The 22,006-nt window shown below is 40.1% G+C and overlaps 1 protein-coding gene across 4 annotated transcripts in view; it reads left to right on the plus strand.

Annotated features, from left to right (window-relative positions):
- Positions 1 to 22,006, plus strand: part of HSDL2 (hydroxysteroid dehydrogenase like 2) — a 64,028-nt gene that overhangs the window by 21,022 nt on the left and 21,000 nt on the right. For all 4 annotated transcript variants that reach the window (XM_064579199.1, XM_045882940.3, XM_064579200.1 and 1 more), the window contains exons 5-8: positions 6,164 to 6,267; positions 6,957 to 7,055; positions 18,260 to 18,454; positions 20,440 to 20,511. In XM_064579199.1, the coding sequence (XP_064435269.1) occupies positions 6,164 to 6,267; positions 6,957 to 7,055; positions 18,260 to 18,454; positions 20,440 to 20,511 (470 nt within the window). The remainder of the gene's footprint in view (positions 1 to 6,163; positions 6,268 to 6,956; positions 7,056 to 18,259; positions 18,455 to 20,439; positions 20,512 to 22,006) is intronic.

Below are 22,006 nucleotides of genomic sequence, written 5' to 3' on the forward strand. Positions count from 1 at the left end.
AGGTTTTGATTTGGATTTCCCTGATGCCGAGCGATATTGAGCACTTTTTCATGTGTCTGTTGGCCATTTGGATGTCTTCTTTGGAAAAATGTCTGTTCATGTCTTCTGCCCATTTCTTGATTGGATTCTTTGTTCTTTGGGTGTTGAGTTTGATGAGTTCTTTATAGATTTTGGATACTAGCCCTTTATCTGATATGTCATTTGCAAATATCTTCTCCCATTCTGTCAGTTGTCTTTCGGTTTTGTTGACTGTTTCCTTTGCTTTGCAAAAGCTTTTTATCTTGATGAAGTCCCAATAGTTCATTTTTGCCCTTGCTTCCCTGGCCTTTGGCGATGTTTCTAGGAAGAAGTTGCTGCGGCTGAGGTCGAAGAGGTTGCTGCCTGTGTTCTCCTTTAGGATTTTGATGGACTCCTGTCTCACATTGAGGTCTTTCAACCATTTGGAGTCTATTTTTGTGTGTGGTGTAAGGAAATGGTCCAGTTTCATTCTTCTGCATGTGGCCGTCCAATTTTCCCAACACCATTTGTTGAAGAGACTGTCTTTTTTCCATTGGACATTCTTTCCTGCTTTGTCGAAGATGAGTTGACCATAGAGTTGAGGGTCCATTTCTGGGCTCTCTATTCTGTTCCATTGATCTATGTGCCTGTTTTTGTGCCAGTACCATACTGTCTTGATGATGACAGCTTTGTAATAGAGCTGGAAGTCTGGAATTGTGATGCCGCCAGTTTTGCTTTTCTTTTTCAACATTCCTCTGGCTATGCGGGGTCTTTTCTGGTTCCAAGGTTCTATCACTTTTTCATGTGGAGGTAAGGAAAGCTAGCATAGAACTTGTTTATCACCTCACATGCATCTTATATGTATCAGCTGTACGGTTATACATAAAATCGGTTAAGACCAATTAGGACCTTGGGCTTTGGAGTTAGACTCCTTTGAGGATGTGCTATTTCATGACTTTGTGCAAGTAACTTCTTGCAGATTCTCTTTCCTTATTTGTAAAATGAGGATGTGAAGTATGTCGTAGGATTGGTCGTGAGAGTTAAATGTAAAATTTGTTGTTAATCTGGAACTTTTCTCTTAGAGATACATTTTATTGGGTCTACAAAACTGGTCCCTGACAGTGTAAAACAATGTTTTTATTAGCTCCTTTATTAGCTCAGAATTTTATTAGTTACCCATATGAAAAAGATCAGATTTACACAAAAATCCAGATTTCTGGCTTTTCTTGAAATTGGAAAATCTGGTCACAGCATACCCATATGGCAACAGTTAGCTGCTGTAGCTGAGTGGCAGAGTGTTAACTGCCTCATTAGAGACATTAGCTGTGGCCTTTTGTTACATTACAGTGTGATTCATAGACACCTGAAACTGAGGACAGGCTAAAAGGTTGCCATTTTTATCTTGTTGTGTGCTTGCCCTGCTATTTTTCTTAAAGAGGGAAGTAAAATATTTCTCATACCCATGTGTCTGTCTGAAGTGGGAAAATGAGACATATGCCAAGAGAGCCATATGTTCAAGTAAAATGAGTGAGAGCCTACTTCTTTATAGATGTGGGGCATATTTCTATAAATTCAGTATGTAAAGTACATCTCAACTGAATGGAAACCACAGTGAGTCAAACCATGGTAAGAACTATGGCAAACATACAGAAAAGACTGTGGTGAAAAACTTACATAGAAAAAGGACTAACACTTCAATAGGATTTGTGTTTATTTTCAAATAAAACAAGCAGTGCTGCTCTGTGTTGCAGTCATGTGTTACATGAAGAAATTATCTGGGCCTCAAAATCTTTTACAGATGGTAACTTGTGAAAGAATTTTGATTAAATATAAACACTCATTTAAACAAGCATTTAAAAATATAAACCTAAGCAGGAATACTGTTGCTCCGCATGTTGAATTAAGGCTTAGAAGGACACGATTTGTGAAAAGTTAAATCATTTGTGGCAGCTTCAATGGTAGGTGATGAAGCCAAGGATATAAATATTCTTTTTTTTTTTTTTAAAGATTTTTTTTTTTTTAAGATTTTATTTATTTATTTGACAGAGACAGCGAGAGCAGGAACACAAGCAGGGGGAGTGGGAGAGGGAGAAGCAGGCTTCCCACCGAGCAGGGAGCCCGATGTGGGGCTCGATCCCAGGACTCTGGGATCATAACCCGAGCCGAAGGTAGACGCTTAACGACTGAGCCACCCAGGCGCCCAAGGATATAAATATTCTACTCACCAAGTTTTATTTACTTAAGGTGTCAGGAGAATTCTGAAGTGATTAAAAAACCTTTTAGACTGGTACCCATGACATGAACATGAAAGTGACTTGTTAAGTGTTGAGAAACATCTTAGGAAGTTTAATATAGATTTGTCAAAACCGTAATAACCGTAACTGCGGACAGTGCTGTTGCAATGGTCAGGGTTAACTTTAAGCTGTAATGAATGGTCAGTGTTAGCTTTAAACTTATTAAACTAATGTAGAAATGTTTCACAGAGTTGCAGAAAGTAATTTTGTTCATCGTATTGTTCATTAGGAGTTGCTCTTGCTAAAAAGTTAAAGATGCACTGTGTTACGAACTTTAAGAACTAAACACACTTCTATGGTTTAAACCACAGTTATGTGCTTTACAAATGTGGACTACAAACATGATAGTCTCCTCTGTGACAAGATTATGTGGCTATGGTGTATTGTTGAAGAGATTTTGTTTGTTTTTTAAGATTTTATTTATTTATTTGAGAGAGTGAGTGTGTGTGTGTGTGTGTGTGAGAGAGAGAGAGAGAATGAATAGGGGCAGAGGGAGAGGGAGAAGCAGACTCCCCACTGAGCAGGGAGCCCAATGCGGGGCTCGATCCCTGAACCCCGAGATCATGACCTGAGCCGAAGGCAGACGCTTAACCGACTAAGCCACCCAGGGGCCCCGAGATTTTGGTTTTAATTGGAAAGAAATCAGCTGTTTTTTGCCACCCATGAGAGAGTTCCCAGCTCAATTCCCATACAAAGACTGGATCAAAGACTTGACTTTATTAGTCGACATCATGACTAACGTAAACACAAATGTCTGACTCTCATTGCTCATTCCTTGTGAAATTATGTCTTTGGAAAACCCATTGGGCAAGAACAACCTGGCCCCTTTCCTATACCATGATCATTTTCCAAAAATGAAACTGATGGCTTAAACTATGTTCCTGCAATTATAGATTTGAAGGTTCAGTTCAAAACAAAGCAAAAACCTGATTTCAAACTGAGAAAATGAACTAACCTTGTTCAGGTACCTTTCTCAATGAATACTACTTGTGTAGTTGGAGAACTACAGATGGAACATATGAGCCATAGAGCACTAATGTACTAAAAACTAAATATGAGTACATTAGAATAGCAGATCTACAAATATCTCAGGAAGAGATACACTAAAATAAAAACCCTTTTTTAAAGCAAAGATTCTATTCATTTTTGAAAGTTCCTACATTTAGGGACAGGTATTATTTTATTTTACTTTATTTTATTTACTTTTTTAAAGTAGGCTCCATGCCCAACGTGGGGCTTGGACTCATGACCCTGAGATCAAGAGTCACATGCTCTACTGACTGAGCCAGCTAGGTGCCCCTGGAACAGCTATTTATTTTTTTTATTTTTTTGGGGGGGACAGCTATTTTTAAAACAATACTAAATATTTTTCCCAGTTAAAGCCATATTGCAATGCCAAATGAAAGACCCGATATTGACCTTTGGGCCAAAGAAAAGGTGTCAGGTTTTTGGCCCTCTGTGGAAGTTATAAGTTATAAAAGAGAAAATTGATAATGAAACATTTCCATTTTAATTTTAATTTTGTTTTTTATTTAGTGATGCTCATTTATTCATGGAAGGAAAGTATAGATTGTTTCCTCAGGCAAGTCTGAGAAATATCGTCAGGGAGAGAGTGGGGACAAGGCCCAAAGAACTGACCTGTTTGGAGGTTTCAGCAAGGATCTAGAGCTGTTTCCTGATCCCTGGCACCCAGGGCCCCATGGCCTGTGACTTGTATCACAGGTTTACAGAAATAGGGTTGGAAGGCAGAGATGAGGTAGAAGGCAAATCCTTAATTTGTATTTTTATTTTATTTAAAATTTTTATTTATTTATTTGAGAGGGAGAATGAGATAGAAAGAGCATGAGAGGGGGGAGGGTCAGAGGGAGAAGCAGACTCCCTGCTGAGCAGGGAGCCCAATGTGGGACTCGATCCTGGGACTCCAGGATCATGACCTGAGCCGAAGGCAGTCGCTTAACCAACTGAGCCACCCAGGCGCCCCCTTAATTTGTATTTTTAATAAAAGTTTTAAATATGTAATCTCCAGTGTAATGCTTATAGAAATTCAGTAGTAAAGTTTAATTGCATTTCTGAACAGTTAATTTTTCTTTCCTATACACAGCTCACTTTATTCATTTGCTCAAATGCCTATGGGGCATTTGAGCTTGTAACCCTAATTAAATAACATAATTCATGTAAGAGTAATAAGGGCAGTGCCTAGCACACAGTAAGTTTTCAGTAAGCTTAACTATTTTATTAAGCTGGAAGTATTAGTATTTAAGTGTGGTGCTAATAGTCTTTAACATAGAAGATTGAACATGTTGCTGTTAAAAATGCAGCTGACTTGGGATTAGTAAAGCTGAGGGCCAGGCAGGCAAAGTGCAGGTGGAAAGGTTTTATCTAATAGATCATGTTTATAATGTAAATGAAATAAGCTCTTTTCTTGGATGTAAAATGTAGTCATGGTCTTATTGCCTGGAATAGATTTGGTTTTTCCTGTTCAGATTTTGAGGTGCAGCTTCATTGTTTTAATGAATATCAGCTGTAATATTGTTTGCCCCTCCCCAACTCACCCCCATGAAAGTGAAGCACTTTTGGAAAGGAAAAACAATATGTATAAAACCCTTTAGTGATATTGATTATATTTGGTTTCTAGACCCGAAAAGACGTTGCAGATGGTAATAAGAATGTCGTACATTAGTTAATAAAAAAAACTGACAATAATTAACTAATTCAAAGTCCTAGAAATTATTGAATGTAAAATAAAACTAAAAGCTATACAGCTTTAAGCTACGTGTATGTTATAGCTTAATAACACAGTGTAGCTTAATCATTAATAAATTAAAAATATTGAACCTGAGTTTTAAAAAAAATGAATTGCCTACCTTTTTGGACAGTTTTTAAAAAAACATATAAAAACTAAATATTCCTCTCAAAGGCATACTGCATTGCATATTGGTGCAAATTAAATTTGGGAATGTATTGGGAGTTGTGTTATTAAATTACAGTTCCAGCATAGTAGGAATACCACCACACCTACTAAGATGAAATAAATCAGCATACATAATACTAATAATAGTGGTTGTTTATTTCATGTTTGACATATGCACTGTTCAAAGTGTTGCATATTTATCATCTCATTTTAATCCCTGGGTCAGTCCTAGATGGTAGCAGGTATTACCAATACTTACAAATGAGAAACCTGAGAATATATTTTGCCTAAGATCACACAATGAAGGGGAAGAAAAAGGATTTGAACCCCGGTCTGTCTGGCTTGAGCACCATGTTCTTTACCGTAGTGTAGTGCTACCTGGCAAGGACATTAACTTGCTGAAAATTATGTGTGTGTGTGTGTGTGTGTGTGTGTGTGTGTGTGTTGGGTGGGAAGAATTGAAAGGATGTAGTTGAGGATAGCTTGGTTGGATTTAAGGCTAATGTGCCAAGGATTTGATATTTTCATCAAGCAGATCATTTTGTCAGGCTGTTAAGCAAAGTTTCAAAAAATGAAAATTAATTGCTTTTCCTACCTTCATTTTAAAAAAGTAAACACAAACAAAAGTACCCTACATATTTCTGACCAAGTTTAGTTGCTTTGTAAAAGTACTTTAAAATATAATTTTAGGGACACCTGGGTGGCTCACTGGGTTAAGCGTCCAACTCTTGATTTTGGCTCAGGTCATGATCTCACGATTGTAAGATCGAGCCCTGCATCAGGCTCTGTGCTCAGCAGAGAGTCTGCTTGAGATTCTCTTTCTCCCTCTGCCCCTCTGCTCTCGTGCACGTTCTCTCTCTCTCAAATAAATAAAATCTTTAAAAATAAAAAAATAATAATTTTGAGAAGTGGGGAAGTTGTTAGAAAGCTATTAACTTGATGTGTTTTCTTTTGCTTTCAGATCTAAAGCATGTATTCCTTATTTGAAAAAGAGTAAAATTGCTCATATCCTCAATCTCAGCCCACCACTGAACCTAAATCCATTGTGGTTCAAACAGCACTGTGGTAGGTGGTAGGTTGAGGGAATGGTTTGTTTGGTTAATTTGTTTTGTATTAAATCAGTGTTCCTATGGTGTAATCACAATTTTTACATAATATTCAACATTAAATTTTCTATGTAGAATCAATAGCACTTTGGAAACTAGATTCTTAAACTTTTATCTGTAATTTAAAACATTGAGGTATAATTTACATTCAGTAAAATGCACGATCTTAATGGTTCAGTTTGAAGAGTTTTGACAAATGTATACATCTGTATAACCAATAGCCAAATCAAGATATGGATTTCCATCATTCCAGAAAGCTCCCTCAAGTCTTAATGGGTGTGTTTTATTGTATATAACTTAGTCTTCAGTGAAGTTGGTTAGAAACTATGAAGTACTTTTCCTTTCACAGCGAACTAAGATTTGAGGTGAGTATGCATTAAATTACAAGATTTATGTAGAGGTACCTCCTTTAAAATAGTTACATCAGGTACTTACTCCTCCTTTGTACATAATTCACTAAAATTTGGACGGGTAATTAGAATAGAAAGCCACAGGGCAAAACCGAAGGAAGTTCTGTTTTAATTGACTAGGTTAGCAAATCTCCAACTTTTTGTTCTTGTTTTACTAGCAGTATAGCCATAGAAAGTGGTTATTTATACTCACAAAGTTGTTTGTTAATTAAGCACTATTCTTTGTGGTTTCTTTCAGCTTATACCATTGCTAAATATGGTATGTCTATGTGTGTGCTTGGAATGGCAGAAGAATTTAAGGGTGAAATTGCAGTCAATGCATTATGGCCTAAAACAGGTATGTATTTAAAAAAAAAAAAATCCAGTTATTGGATTCTCATTTATTGTCCTTGACACTTTTGAGATACATCTTGGGTAGGTAAGTTGAGGTGGGAAACAAGTTAAACTTTTTTTTTTTTAAGAGAGAGGGCGAGCATGCGCATGAGAGCCAGCCTGCACGAGCGGGCAGGGGTGATTGGGGGGCAGAGGGAGAGGGAGCAGGAGAGAGAGAGACTTGGGGCTTGATCTCATGACCCTGAGATCGTGACCTGAGCCAAAATCAAGAATCAGACATTCAACCGACTGTAACACCCAGGCACCCCTTAACTCTCTTTTTAAAACTTAGAAGTTGGGGAAGGGTGAAATATGGAAGTAATTGAATTCTGAAGGGCTTATATGAGAATGGGAAGATTGGGGAAGGAAAAGTATTCTAATAGTCTCATCTTGGGGCAGCCACAATACTAGATGGTATGTTTTTTAAAAATTATATTTTCTGTTTGGGGCTAGGGTATAGAAGTGCTTCTGGATGGGCCCCTGGGTGGCTCAGTTGGTTAAGCGACTGCCTTCGGCTCAGGTCATGATCCTGGAGTCCCAGGATCGAGTCCTGCATCGGGCTCCCTGCTCATCGGGGAGTCTGCTTCTCCCTCTGACCCTCCTCCCTCTCATGCTCTCTGTCTCTCATTCTCTCTCTCTCAAATAAATAAATAAAATCTTTTAAAAAAAAAAAAAGTGCTTCTGGATATTAAAATTATAGACAACTACCTACCTTTTTTATTTAAATTAAATTTTTTATTTTAATTCCAGGATAGTTAACATTCATTGCTGTATTAATTTCAGGTGTACAATACAGTGACTAAACAATTCTCTACGTTACTCAGTGCTCATCCAGATAAGTGTACACTTAATCCCCTTCACCGATTTCACCCATCCCTCCACCCACCTCCCCTTTAGTAACTGTCAGTTTGTTCTCTGTACTCAAGAGTCTGTTTCTTGGGTGCCTGGGTGGCTCAGTCGGTTAAGCCTCTGCCTTTGGCTTGGATCATGATCTCAGGGTCCTGGGATCGAGCTCAGCAGGGAGCCTGCTTCTCCCTCTCCCTCTTCCCCTCCCCCTGCTTGTGCTCTCTCCCTCTCACTCTCTGTCAAATAAGAATCTGTTTCTTGGTTTGTCTCTTTTTTTTCATTCTTTTGCTCATTTGTTTTGTTTCTTAAATTCCACATATGAGTGAGATCATATGGTATTTGTCTTTCTTTGACTGACTTATTTTGCTAAGCATTATACTCTCTAGCTCTTTCCATGTGTCTCAAATACTTTCTCCGCAGTTGGTTTATTCAAATCAGGATATAAACAAGTTTCACACATTATATTTGTGTGGTATGTTTTTCATGTATAGTAGTTAACAATTTTAATTTTTTTTTTCCTTGCCACTGATTTCTTGAAAAACGAGGTCTTTTTTTTTTTTTTTAAAGATTTTATTTATTTGACAGAGAAAGACACAGCAAGAGAGGGAACACAAGCAGGGGGAGTGGGAGAGGGAGAAGCAGGCTTCCCGCCGAGCAGGGAGCCCGATGTGGGGCTCGATCCCAGGACCCTGGGATCATGACCTGAGCTGAAGGCGGACGCTTAACGACTGAGCCACCCAGGCGCTCCGATAAACCAGGCCATTTATAGAGTTTCCAACATTCTGGATTTTCCTGATTTCTCCCCGTTGTGTCTTTTAACATGTTTCTTTATTGTCTAAGGACCTTTCTATTGTTTATTCCTATTCTTCTTTCTGGAATTATTTTGTTCATTTATTGGTCGACAAATATCTATTGGACAGTTATTATGTGGAGACATCATGCAGGGCACTGTGATACTTCGTTAGCCTTTACACCTAATGGATGACGAGGTTGGTAAGAGTTGGCCATGAAAACACATTTAATCCAGCATTTTTGCAAAGTATTATAGCCCTAGGGGTACTCTTGAACTGAAATGCCACATACAAGAGTGTGAAACTAACCCAGAGTTCTAGTTCAGGGACATTTGAGGGATTTCTTTTTATCTTTGTTCCCATCTGCTGTCTACTGGGTGAAGGGATTTTATCTGCTCCAAGCAGAAGTGAAAGGGCCAATGACCTATGGTATTGATGTGGGGGAAACGGGATGCTATGGGTGAGAATGTATGGAGCACAGGGGCATGTTGCTAATGGAACTTTTAGGAGAATTTAGCTGTTGCACCCACCTCTGTAGTCACCACCTTTGTTTTCTTCTAAGGGCTCAAAGGATCAATTTTTTTTTTTTTTAATTTTATTTATTTATTTGACAGAGACAGACACAGCAAGAGAGGGAACACAAGCAGGGGGAGTGGGAGAGGAAGAAGCAGGCTTCCCGAGGAGGAGGGAGCCTGATGCGGGGCTTGATCCCAGGATCCTGGGATCATGCCCTGAGCCGAAGGCAGACACTTAACGACTGAGCCACCCAAGCGCCCCTCAAAGAATCAATTTTTAAAAATTCCTTTCTTCTGCTATTTGACCAAGATTCCTTTCTTCCATGGCCCACTGTGGGATCGGAACCATGTTTTATTGCTTCTTCATTTTTCCTTATGTTTCTGTAGCAGACACAGTTCTTCTAAGATTTTCTGGAGAATGATATTCTTTGCAGTGGGGCAAAAGATCAAAGTGAAAAAGTGCTTCTGTAGTGTTTTTCAAACTGCATGTCAAGACTCATTGGTGAGTCATGAAATCAATTTTGTGGATTGTGAAATTGAGTTAGAAGGTAGCAGCCAGAATTTTGTTGTTTTATTTCTAATGGAATGAAATAGAAAATAGTAGGGAGTATTGCAGATTGTCAATATTGGTTTCACATATAAATGAATACAAATGTAGTTGTGAGTGTGTGTATATGTAGGTAGTATGTATTCTTAGTCATTCGGTAAAAAGTGTTACTGATTATGGATCACAGTTAAAAACTTTAAAAGCTCACACTTGACTGTGCCTCTCTTCTTCAACTTCCTTTCCTTCTCTCATCCGTCCTCAGCCTCCTCCTCCTCCCACTTCAATCATTGCTGTTGTTGGTAGATAGAGTCAGGAAGTTAGTTTGAAAGGCAGGTCTCCCAGAAAACGAAGTCCTAACATAGTATTTTCCCTTTTTTATACCTCTGTTATGTTACTTGTCATTTTCTATTCATTCATTTTCCAAACGTTTTTATATGCCAGGCAGAGTTCTCTGTACTATTTATTTATTATGCATCCACAGATAATTTATTAAGTGTCTATCTGTGTACAAGGGATTAAGGGGTACTAAGATGAATGGGATGTAGATCTTACCCTTAGAGTTTACTCTTCAGGGTGGTTACCATCATCTGCATTTTGTCCTTCCCTTCTCACCTCCACTCCCCTAACCTTTAGGTCTTTGGGATCCTGGGGTAACAAAGTTAGAAAAAGCCTAGAATGACTCTAAGAATTAAAGATTTTATTCATAAAATAGATAATTATTTGATACCTTTTATGTGCCAAGTTCAGCTCTAGTAGCTTAATATGCATCAGAGAACAAAACAGACATGAAGCTCTGTCCTTTTGGAACTTACAGTTTCATTGGGAGAGATACAGTAGACAGTTAACATAATGAATAGTAAAGTATCTAGAAGGTGATAATGCTATAGAAAAAATAGAACAAAGTAAGGGGGATTGGGAGTCTCAGGGACTGGAAGGATAGATTGCAATTTTATTTTTTAAGATTTATTTATTTGAGAGAGAGAACACATGAGCAAGCAATGGGGAGGAGCAGAGGGAAAGGAAGAGAGAGAATTTTTTTTTTTAAGATTTATTTATTTATTTGACACAGAGAGAGGGAGGGGCCAGGCAGAGGGAGAAGGAGAAGCAGGCTCCCCGCTGAGCAGAGAGCCTGATGTAGGGCTCGATCCCAGAACCCTGGGATCATGACCTAACCTGAAGGCAGACGCTTAACGGACTGAGCCACCCAGGAACCCTGGAGAGAGAGACTCTTAAGCAGACTCCTTACTGAGCGTGGAACCCAACACAGGGCTTGATCTCATGACCCTGAGATCATGACCTGAGCTGAAATCAAGAGTCTATGCTTAACCAACTGAGCCACCCAGTCACCCCTAGATTGCAGTTTTAAAAAGAATAGAAAGAAAGGTTTGGCCTTTTTGAGAAGGTGACGTTTGAGCATGGACTTGAAGGGGGTGCTGGAGTTAGCCTTGGTAATGTGTTAGCTACAGGGTATGTGAGGGAAGCATTGAAGGCAGAGGAAATAGCCAGGGGAAAGGTCCTAAGAGGTGAGCATGCATGGCATGATGAAAGAGCAGGGAGAAGGCCAACGTGGCTGGAGTGAGGGGAGAATAGCAGAAAATGAGATGATGCCCATAAGGAAATGGGGAGCAGATGTTGTAGGTCCTTGCCAAGACTTGGGTTTTTATTCTTAGTGAAATGGGGAGCTTTTGCAGGGTTTTGTTTTGATTTTGTTTTAAAGATTTTATTTATTTAGAGTGTGTGTACACATACGCAGAGGCAGGTAGGGGCAGAGGGAGAGGGAAGAGAGACTCTCAAGATTCCACACCCAGCACGGAGCCCGATGTGAGGCTGGATCTCATAACCCTGAGATCAGTATCTGAGCCAAAATCAAGAATTAGATGCTTCACCGACTGAGTCACCCAGGCACCCCTTTGGCAGGGCTTTGAGCAGAGGAGGGACGTGATGATCCTTGAATTTTTTAAAGGATCTGTCTGGATGCTCTTTTTTTTTTTTTTTTTTTAATATTTTATTTATTTGACAGAGAGAGAGAGAGAACAAGTAGGCAGAGAGGCAGGCAGAGGGAGAGGGCGAAGCAGGCTCCGCGCTGAGCAGGGAGCCCGATGCGGGGCTCCATCCTGGGACCCTGGGATCACGACCTGAGCCGAAGGCAGCCGTTTAACCGACTGAGCCACCCAGGCGCCCAGGATGCTCTTAAGAATAGATTCTTTGGTGGGTGGGTGCCTGGTTGGCTCAGTTGGTAGAGGACCCGACTCTTGATTTAGTCTCAGGTGCCATGAGTTCAAGCCCCACCTTGGGTTTGGAGCCTACTTAAAAAAAAAAAAAGAATAGAGTTTTGGGTTTTTTTCTCCCAACAAACCCTCGTGTCGAGGGCTGACTTTCAGTAGATCGCTGCGAGGGAGCTGCTCTGCTATGTTCGAAACCCCGACCCAGAAGCAGGTTGTCTACTAATGGTTCAGCACCAGGTTCCCCACGAACGTGCCTTGCGTGACGGGCGAGGGGGCGGCCCCCTTCCGGTCGTGCCTGTTTCCCAGGAGGAGGGGCTCTCCACAGCCGACCCTGGTCCCCATGTGCAAGGCTGCGACCTGCCTGCAGGAAAAGAATAAGTTCTTGAGGGTCAAAGGGAGAAATAGGAAACAGAGAGACCAGGTTGGAGACTATTACAGTTACCTAGGCAATATGTCTTGGTAGCTGTGACCAGAGTGATAGCAGTAAAAGCAGTGGAGAGTGGTCAGATTCTGCTGTATTTTGAAGGTGCAACCAATAAACAGGGAAAGCTGCAGATGGGGCAGGTTAGGGAGGTTAGGAATTCATGTGGGGGCATTGTGTTTGTGCATCCAAGTAGAGATGGTCAGTAGACAGTTGGATTTGCAAGTGTGGGTGTCAGGAGAGAGGTCCAGGCTGGAGATAGAAATTTGTGGGTTATCAACATGTAAGTGGTATATAAGAAGAGAAGGGACCATTGGCCATTGCAACATTCAGAGATTGGGAAGAAGAAGAAAAACTAATTTGGAGGGAAAAAAAGGAACTATATAGGAGAGTAAGGTAGGAAGAAAATTAGAGTATGATATCCTGAAAGCCACTTGAAGAACCTGTTTCAAGGAAGAAGGAGTGATTCATTGTGTCAAATGTTGCTGATAGTTCTTACAAAATGGGGACTGATCCTTGGATTTAGTAGTCTGTACATCTCCTTCATATTACTTACAACATTTTTAATTAAACTATTGATTTTATAACTTGGCTAATGTCTTTCTTGCTGGGAAGTTTCTTAAAGGTAGAGACGGTATCTGCTTTGTTCATTTTATTGTAGTCCTTGTAGACATTCAGTAAATATTTGATGAATTAATGAATGTACAGTAGGATTACCTTCTGCCTAGCTCCAAATTAGACATTCTGAACAGAACATTGCATGACAGCGAATGTGGAGGACACTACCAGGATTGACAAGAGAAATCAGTTCACTTCCAACATCTTTGCTTTAGCTTTGAGATACTCATTTTAGAAGTTTTACTAGACATCTTGGAGCTATTGGTATTATTTGGGGGCCTAGACTTGATGGCACAGTAAACTGAATTACAGTCCTGTTCCTTGCAATACATGACACAATGAGTACAACTTGAGCAATTGTCTGGAATGTTGGGTAGGTGTGAGGTTGTTGTGGGGAGGTGGATGACTAAGCCCCAGGTCTTGATTGCCCAAGTTGAGGAGCTTGAATTTTAACTTGTATTCAGTACAGAGCCACTTCAGAATTTCAGAAGCAGGAGAGCAGAGGAAAAATAGGAGCAGTGGAGTGATAGGGTTGCTGATGAGGTTTAAGAAGTTTAATTTGGCATCTGAATGTAGGATGGCTTGTGAGATCGTGGAGAGAGGAGGCAGGAAAGCTAGCTAGGATATTGCATTATTCATGACTAAGGCAAGAAAATGGATTCGAGAGGGTGTCCAGGCTCCTGGCTGTTTGTGAGGCTTCTATTTAAAAAAACAACAACAACAGGTTTTCTCTTCCTAGACTATAGAGCAGCTCTTTATGCTTGCTGGAACCAGTAATCTCCCATCATTATTCCCTTCAAGGAAAAGGAGATTTATTGCACTTAATGGAATGGACACAGTGTAACCTGTATTAACCACGATCAGAACAGTGGCCTGGTCCACTCTTTGTCCTCTCTGGTTCAGTGTTCCTTCTGTACACTGGCTACATTTTCCCGTCTGGATTTAGAACTTTTCACCCCGTTGAATTCAACCCACCCAGAGAAGTGGTCAGAGAACAGGCCTTAGTAGTTTAATAACATGAGGATCTCAAGCCCCAGCTAGGTCAGCTTCAGAAGTGTAAGTTTTTCTTTTTACAAGACTGGCTTCATAATTTCTGCCAAAATGGAGGGCGAGGAGGGGGGTGGCCTGCTGTTCCCAATGCCTGCTGCCTCTTACCTCTTGAGCGTTCAGAAGGAGCGTGGTAGAGGAGGGAAGTCCACTTGGGGATAGAACGCACGGAGGCTGGGTTGCGGAGCCTGTGAACCCAGCTGCTGATGGTGGGCCTGGCAGCCGAGACGACGATAGCAGAAGTGTCACAGAGCAGCTGCAGTCCTCTGTCACCTGGACCATGCTACAAATAGACATGGGGACTCAGCTGACCAGGGAGGTCAGGGAAATGAGGTAATAGCTGGTCTCCCTGGTGCTAGAAACCAAAACTAGTTTCCCTGTTTTTTTAACAGACTTGCTTACCAACTTGTTTAAGTAACAGTTCATCTATATTTCACTGATTCTGGGATGCCCATGTTTTCACATTTTTAGATCTTGGATATCAGGATGCTCTTACTACTGATGATGTACCATAGTTTAATTTGGCACGTGTTCTTTTTTCTCAGCGGTTCACTTTATAATCAATGATATCTTTGGTTTCTTTCCAGAGGAGGAGGAGTCAAAGACAATGCTGATGTCTTAAGTCTGATATGTACTCTATATGTTTGTGTGAAAAGGACATCTTTGGTGGATTTTTTTTTTAGAGATTTTATTTATTTGAGAAGAGAGAGAGAGCATGGGGGTTGCAGAGGAAGGAGGGAGAAGCAGACTCCCCACTGAGCAGGGAGCCCGGCACCAGGACCCTGAGATCATGACCTGAGCTGAAGGCAGATGCTTAACCAACTGAGCCACCCAGGCGCCCCTCTTAGGTTGATTTTAAGGCTCTTCTTACTGTTTTGTGTTTTGTGAAGTCTGCAATCAGGAGAATCAGTTGGAAGCTATTAGATACTTCTCCAATTACTCCTTAATAATACTTAAGTTTAAGGGTCACCTTTCAGATTCTTGTGATCCAAGGCATATCAGGTTTCTTTAAAATTTTTGCTTATTTTTGTTTATTCATCAGTGAATTTTCATTTGATGTATTCTATTGTGAACCTGCTTTTGTTGTCAGTTTTATAACCTATTAGGGTAGCCTATGACATTGCAAAACCTTTGTTGAAAATAACTCTGGCTTATTTCTTGATTTTGAGCATCTGTGCCTTCTTTGTATCTTCCATAGAAAGATTACTGAAGTAAAGATAGGTTTGGGGAAATCATTCATTGTTCTTAGGTTGTGTATATGTGTCTATACATATGAACACACACAACATATGTATACATCCATGACATATTCTTAATTTAGAGTTTTAAGAATTCTTACACCATTCATGTAGTCTATAATGAGACTAAGTATATACATATGCATATAGTTTTAAGGTGCACTATATTGAAATCTTTTTTTAAAAGTTTATTTTTTTAGATTTTTCATTCATTTAAGAGAGTGAGAGAGAGAGAGTGAGAGAGAGTACAAGCTGGAGGAGGGGCAGAGGGAGAGGGGGAAGCAGGCTCCCCACTGAGCAGAGAGCCCAACGCAGGGCTTGATCCCAGGACCCTGGGATCTCACGACCCAAGCCAAAGGCAACTGCTTAACTGACTGAACCACCCAGGCACCCCAAAAGTTTATTTATTTTAAGTATCTCTGCACCAAACGTGGGGCTCAAACTCACGACCCAGAGATCAAGAGTTGCATGCCCTCCTGATTGAGCCAGCCAGGTGCTCCTATATTGAAATATTTTTAGAAGAATTCTACAGTTCGAGTGCCTGGGTGGCTCAGTCGGTTAAGTGTCCAACTCTTGGTTTCGGCTTGGGTCATGACCTCAGGGTCCTGAGATCAGGGCCCATGTCAGGCTCTGCGCTGGGCATGGAGCCTGCTTGGGATTCTCTCTCTCCCTGTCCCTTTCCCCCTCCCCCTGCCTGTGTGCATGTGCGCTTGCTCTCTGTCTCTCAAAAAGAAAAAGGAAAATTCTACAGTTTATGGGAGCGAGATAACTGAACTCTAAGAATGCCCTTTAGTTTCATGGTGGTTAAGATCCTGGCTCTGAAGTCAAGTCAAGCTGTTAAGTGTTTGAATTCTGGCTCCTGTAATCTTGGACAAGTTACTTAGCCCCTCCGTGCATGAGTGCTCTCTTCTGTAAAATGAGAATGATAACAGTACCTACCTCATAGAATTCATTCAGATAACTTATCTAAAGTATGTAGCAACATGCCCAGCATAGGGCGCACTTGATAAATATTATCTGCCATTTTTTATTAATAAGGTATCACATCAAGAGCAAAACCAGAGCTCCTCAACTTGGTTAAGCAAAAAAATTTCTTCCTAGTAAAGGAACTGTAGTTATAAGGTAGGGACATATTTTCTAACTTAGTGCTTTTAGGAAATTCCCCAAGTTAATTGTGTTGTCTTTGAAGTAGGGATGTATGCTAGAATGTAATCACCATGAAGGTAGGGGCTTTTGTCTGTTTATCAACTCATTTGTTCCCAATCCCTACAATAATGCCTGACTTATAGTAAGGACTCTATCACTATGTGTTGAATGAAAGGAAAGGGGTCAATGGCTCTTAAAAGCTACAAACTTTTCATCGTAAATTATGTAATCTATTCCAGTATGTAATGATTTAAAATGATGGTTTAACAGTGGTATGGAGAGAACTTTAAATTACTAGAGACTGAAACCTAAAGTACTTAAACAAGTTGATTTTCATTGTTCAAAATATAAGCTAAAATATAAGTAAACTGAGATAAGTTACTGTTCACAACTTTGACAATGTATAATTAATAGTGTACTATGAATGGCAGAATTTCAAGTTACTTCATTAAAAAAAACATAGAAAGGCATGTATCATATGATCTCACTGATATGAGGAATTCTTAATCGCAGGAATCAAACTGAGGGTTGTTGGAGTGGGGGGTGGGGTGGGAGGGATGGGGTGACTGGGTGATAGACACTGGGGAGGGTATGTGCTCTGGTAAGCGCTGTGAATTGTGCAAGACTGTTGAATCTCAGATCTGTACCTCTGAAACAAATAATGCAATATATGTTAAGAAAAAAAAAAAAGAAGAAGAAGAAGGTAGCGAGAGGGGAAGAATGAAGCGGGGGAAATCAGAGGGGTAGACGAACCATGAGAGACGATGGACTCTGAAAAACAAACAGGGTTCTAGAGGGGAGGGGGCTGGGAGGATGGGTTAGCCTGGTGGTGGGTATTGAGGAGGGCACATTCTGCATGGAGCACTGGGTGTTGTGCACAAACAATGAATCATGGAACACTTCATCTAAAACTAATGATGTAATGTATGGGGATTAACATAAGAATAAAAAAAAAAACATAGAATTTAAAAATCACATGCACCTAAAACAAGGGTGCCTGGGTGGCTCAGTCAGTGAAGTGTCTGCCTTCGGCTCAGGTCATGATCCCAGGGTCCTGGAATGGAGACCTGCATGGGGCTCCCTGCTTAGCAGGGAGTCTCCTTCTCCCTCTTCCTCCGCCCCTATATTCTTTTTTTTTTTTTAAGATTTTATTTATTTATGTGATAGAGAGACACAGCGAGAGAGAGAACACAATCAGGGGCAGAGGGAGAGGGAGAAGCAGGCTTCCTGCGGAGCAGGGAGCCTGATGCAGGGCTCGATCCCAGGACCCTGGGATCATGACCTGAGCCGAAGGCAGACGCTTAACGACTGAGCCACCCAGGCGCCCCTGCCCCTATATTCTAATAGAGGGGTGAGACAATAAATTTAGGGAATGAGCTCCATATTTAGAGACAGGGAACTGAGGCCCATAGAGGTTAAAGTGACTTACCAAAAAGCACATAGTTGGCATAAAAGTCCCGCTCACCTGCCTTACTGCTCAGTGCTTTTTCTGTTACACCTTCTTGGCTCTCTTAACTTTCAGTACTCATATGCAAATTCTTGAGCATTCTGAATCAGAGGTCTAATTGAACTTTGCAGTGAGTCTCACAAAGCAGTGTTGTGTACAGTAAGGAATGTGTGTTCTACCCAGTCATGTCAGAACATTTGGCAAATCCCTTAAGCTCTCTGGAGCTTGTTTTCATCACCTGTGAAGTAAAGCGATCAGCTGTCTTGTTTGTTACTTCCACAGTCCTCTTGTTTTCATTTGGAGTTCTCTGTGTGTGTTCTCTCCACAGCCATCCACACCGCTGCTATGGATATGCTGGGAGGATCTGGTATTGAAAGCCAGTGTAGAAAAGTTGATATCATTGCAGATGCTGCCTATTCCATTTTTAAAAAGCCAAAAAGTTTTACTGGAAACTTTATTATTGATGAAAATATCTTAAGAGAAGAAGGAATAAAAGATTTTGACATCTATGCAATTAAGCCAGGTAATGCTTCCAGTTTTTAAAAGTAGTGATGTATTTTTCTACATTTCCTACAATGAACATACATCTGTTTTGTGTGCAAGTTTGTGTGATCATAAAACGAATATGTTCTTTTTTTTTTTTTTTAAGATTTTATTTATTTATTTGACAGAGAAAGATAGCAAAAGCAGGAACACAAGCAGGGGGAGTGGGAGAGGGAGAAGCAGGCTTCTGGTGAGCAGGGAGCCTGATGCGGGGCTCGATCCCAGGACCCTGGGATCATGACCTGAGCCAAAGGCAGACACTTAACGACTGAGCCACCCAGGCGCCCCCGAATATGTTCTTTTAAAAGTATCCTCCCAACGAAGGGGAAGACCATACCAGCACAACTTCAAAAAGAGAGAAAGGAAAAATGGAAGTGAATTGAAGACTTTTAAAGGGATGGACAGATAGAGAAGGCACATCAGCTATTAGCCATTTCCAAATCTTGAAACTAAAAATGAAAATTGGTTTTTAAAGTTGATCTTAAAATCACATATAAAGACTTTATTCAAGGATGTGCTAATAGGTGGTACAGGAGTGCGTTTTCTCTGAAAACTTTTTAGGAATATGGACTCTTTCCAAATGTTTTTCTCTTAAGTGCAGTCTCTTAGAGTAGCTAGCTTACTGATGGATGGTGAAGACGAGGGAACACAGTCTGCCCTTTGTACAAGAGTATGATCTGAGAAGTTCTCAGATGGCCTCCTTCTTCAAAAATCATTCTTCCTCTCTGAAATTGCAGTCATGATGGTGATGATCAGGCATTTTTACTTTATGTATGAAACATAATCTGTATTAAATAGTAGACAATGTAGGCATAAGCAGGAGTTCTATTTATTGCTGCAAAAGTGTGTTCTAAATACTATTCATTAGGTTGCGCTTCCCCATGTTTATATTTGTGTCATCCCTGTCTCTTCAGTTTGAACTGAATTAAATAGCTCTTTATGGTTTTACAAAGCAGTTTTATATACATTATCTATTTAACCCTCACAGCAATCCTGTGAGGGAAGCAGTGTTGTTTAGGGATTAAGAGCATGGAGTTTGGGAGAAGACAAACCAGGTTCAGATTCCAGCTCAGCTGCTCACAAGCTGTGTGACCTCTGGCACGTCACCCACTTTCTGTGAGCGTCTCTTTTCTTACTGGTAAGATTAAAGGAATAGCTTCCATACAGGATTTTTGTAAGAATGAAATGCAATAATGTGTATAATGTGCTTGGCACAGTGCCCAGCATATGACAATCGCAGTACTCAGTAGTTAATATTTACAGTAGAAAAACAGGCTCAGAGAGATTAGTCTTTGCGTAAGAGCAGTCAGCTAATAAATGGCAGAACCTGAACAAGATGCAGGTCTTCTGGGTCCTGAGACAGTGTAATTATCAGTTTAGGTTTTAAAGACACAGTGTCATTGTGCACAAAATCTTAAATTTGATTTAAGATTAAAAATCCTATCAAGTGTAGAGAACATAAGATGAATAGGTACTTTGATAAGCATTAGGATATAACAAAGACCAATGCATTCCTGACCTCCAGTTTTTTTAATCTTCTGAGAGGGAGAGACAGAGATGGGAAACAAGTCCTTCTTAATGAGGAACCCCCTTCTCTCAGGGGGCCAGGTAAGAAATGAGTCCTTAGCACTTTGGAGGGATGTAGGACAGAAGGGTTGCATAGATAGATGAAGAGGGGGCAAAGCCTCCTGGGACAGCAGTTGAGGGCTTAACGTAACAGGTGGCTCTTTGGTTGGATCTTAGAGATGAAATTTGCCATAGGAGAGGAGGATAACTTGGTGATGGGAAAAGTATTTTAGCTTTGTGAAGGTCAAGTAGTTTGACAGTTCTCACGGGAGTCTTTTCCATTGCACAAGAATGATCATTACAATAAAAACAGATATAATGTTCATTAAACAGGTGTTAAAATTTTAATGTATTGATGTTGTCATAGTAACCTGAGTATTTTTGGGGTCTATTTTCCAGGCCATCCTTTGTTACCAGATTTCTTCTTAGATGAATACCCAGATACAATTACCAAGAAAATGGAATCACATGGTAAGACGTAGAACATACTTTATGTAGGAAAATAAAGATGCTAAGTATGTATTTCTTTCAGAATATAAAATTGGACATTTCTGCCTTATGCTTTTAAACTGTTTTGTAATTTAAACTAGACAAGTAATATGTGGGCTTAGTTAATTCAAGCAAGAATGGTTGTCTTTTAGGGGCGCCTGGGTGGCTCAGCCGTTAAGCGTCTGCCTTTGGCTCAGGTCATGATCCCAGGGTCCTGGGATCGAGTCCCACATCGGGCTCCCTGCTCTGCGGGAAGCCTGCTTCTCCCTCTCCCTCTGCCCCTGCTTGTGTTCCTGCTCTCACTCTCTCTCTCTCTGTGTCAAATAAATAAATAAAATCTTAAAAAAAAAAAAAAAAAGAATGGTTGTCTTTTCCTTCTACCGGTAAGAAGTTATTAATATATTCTTTTCATTTGATAATTTAAAAAGTCTAAAAAGAAAACAAACCCTTTTTAAGGTTTTATTTCTTTTCCTTGGCACTGTCTTTAGGTATTTCATGTTGATGTATTATTTTATCTTGAGGGAAAATGTGTCACATCAAAGTACACCTAACACCATTCTCAGAGTTTGTGCTGTGTGACTACTTTATGGGAGAAATTAACTTCAAAGGAGGTTTTGGTTTTACTTTATTTTGTTTTTATAATTGGTCCAGAGTTCAGTCTTTGTGTTCGACATTATGCCACTAGCTTACTGAAAGATGTCAGAAGAAACACTCTTTAACAAATACCCATGAGCTGGGGCGCCTGGGTGGCTCAGTTGGTTGAGCGACTGCCTTCGGCTCAGGTCATGATCCTGGAGTCCCTGGATCGAGTCCCGCATCGGGCTCTCTGCTCAGCGAGGAGCCTGCTTCTCCCTCTAACCCTCCCCCCTCTCATGTACTCTCTCTCTCATTCTCGCTCTCTCAAATAAATAAATCTTAAAACAACAACAACAACAACAAATACCCATGAGAAGAATCTCTCTCATGCTTTATTAACAAGAATAGCTGTGCTTCTCCTGGACCCTTACCTTATTTTTATCTTATAGACACTGTGAATCTCCTAAGTGATCACAGATTCTTTAGATGGCTGCTAGAAAACTTAAGAACAAATTTCCTCTCTACCTTCATAGCAGATTTATAGAACCTTATACCACAGTGCATTTTAGTGCCATCCTTTTTTCTGGCTTACTCTTTTCTAGCTTTATCTTTTCTTTGTCCAAATTCTTGGAGATAGTTTAAGAACTTATTTAATAAAAATGGCAACTTTTCTTTTGTATCATAAAAAACTTGAAAAATATACAGCTTATCAAAGTCTGAAAGAGTCTAGTCTTCAGGTTAGGCAAGAGCAGAATTCTAATTTTTGATCATCACCTTAACATTGGATCTGAGCTCATTTAAATTCCAAATTTAAATTAATAAGAACCACTTATTGATCACGTATATTCATTTTGTTTTTCAACAAATATTTATGGGGCACTCCTATGTATCAAACACTATG

Source organism: Mirounga angustirostris, unplaced genomic scaffold (genome assembly GCF_029215605.1).
Source record: "Mirounga angustirostris isolate CCGP_5_RB_7025 unplaced genomic scaffold, mMirAng1.0.hap1 SCAF_15, whole genome shotgun sequence".
Classification (NCBI taxonomy): domain Eukaryota; kingdom Metazoa; phylum Chordata; class Mammalia; order Carnivora; family Phocidae; genus Mirounga; species Mirounga angustirostris.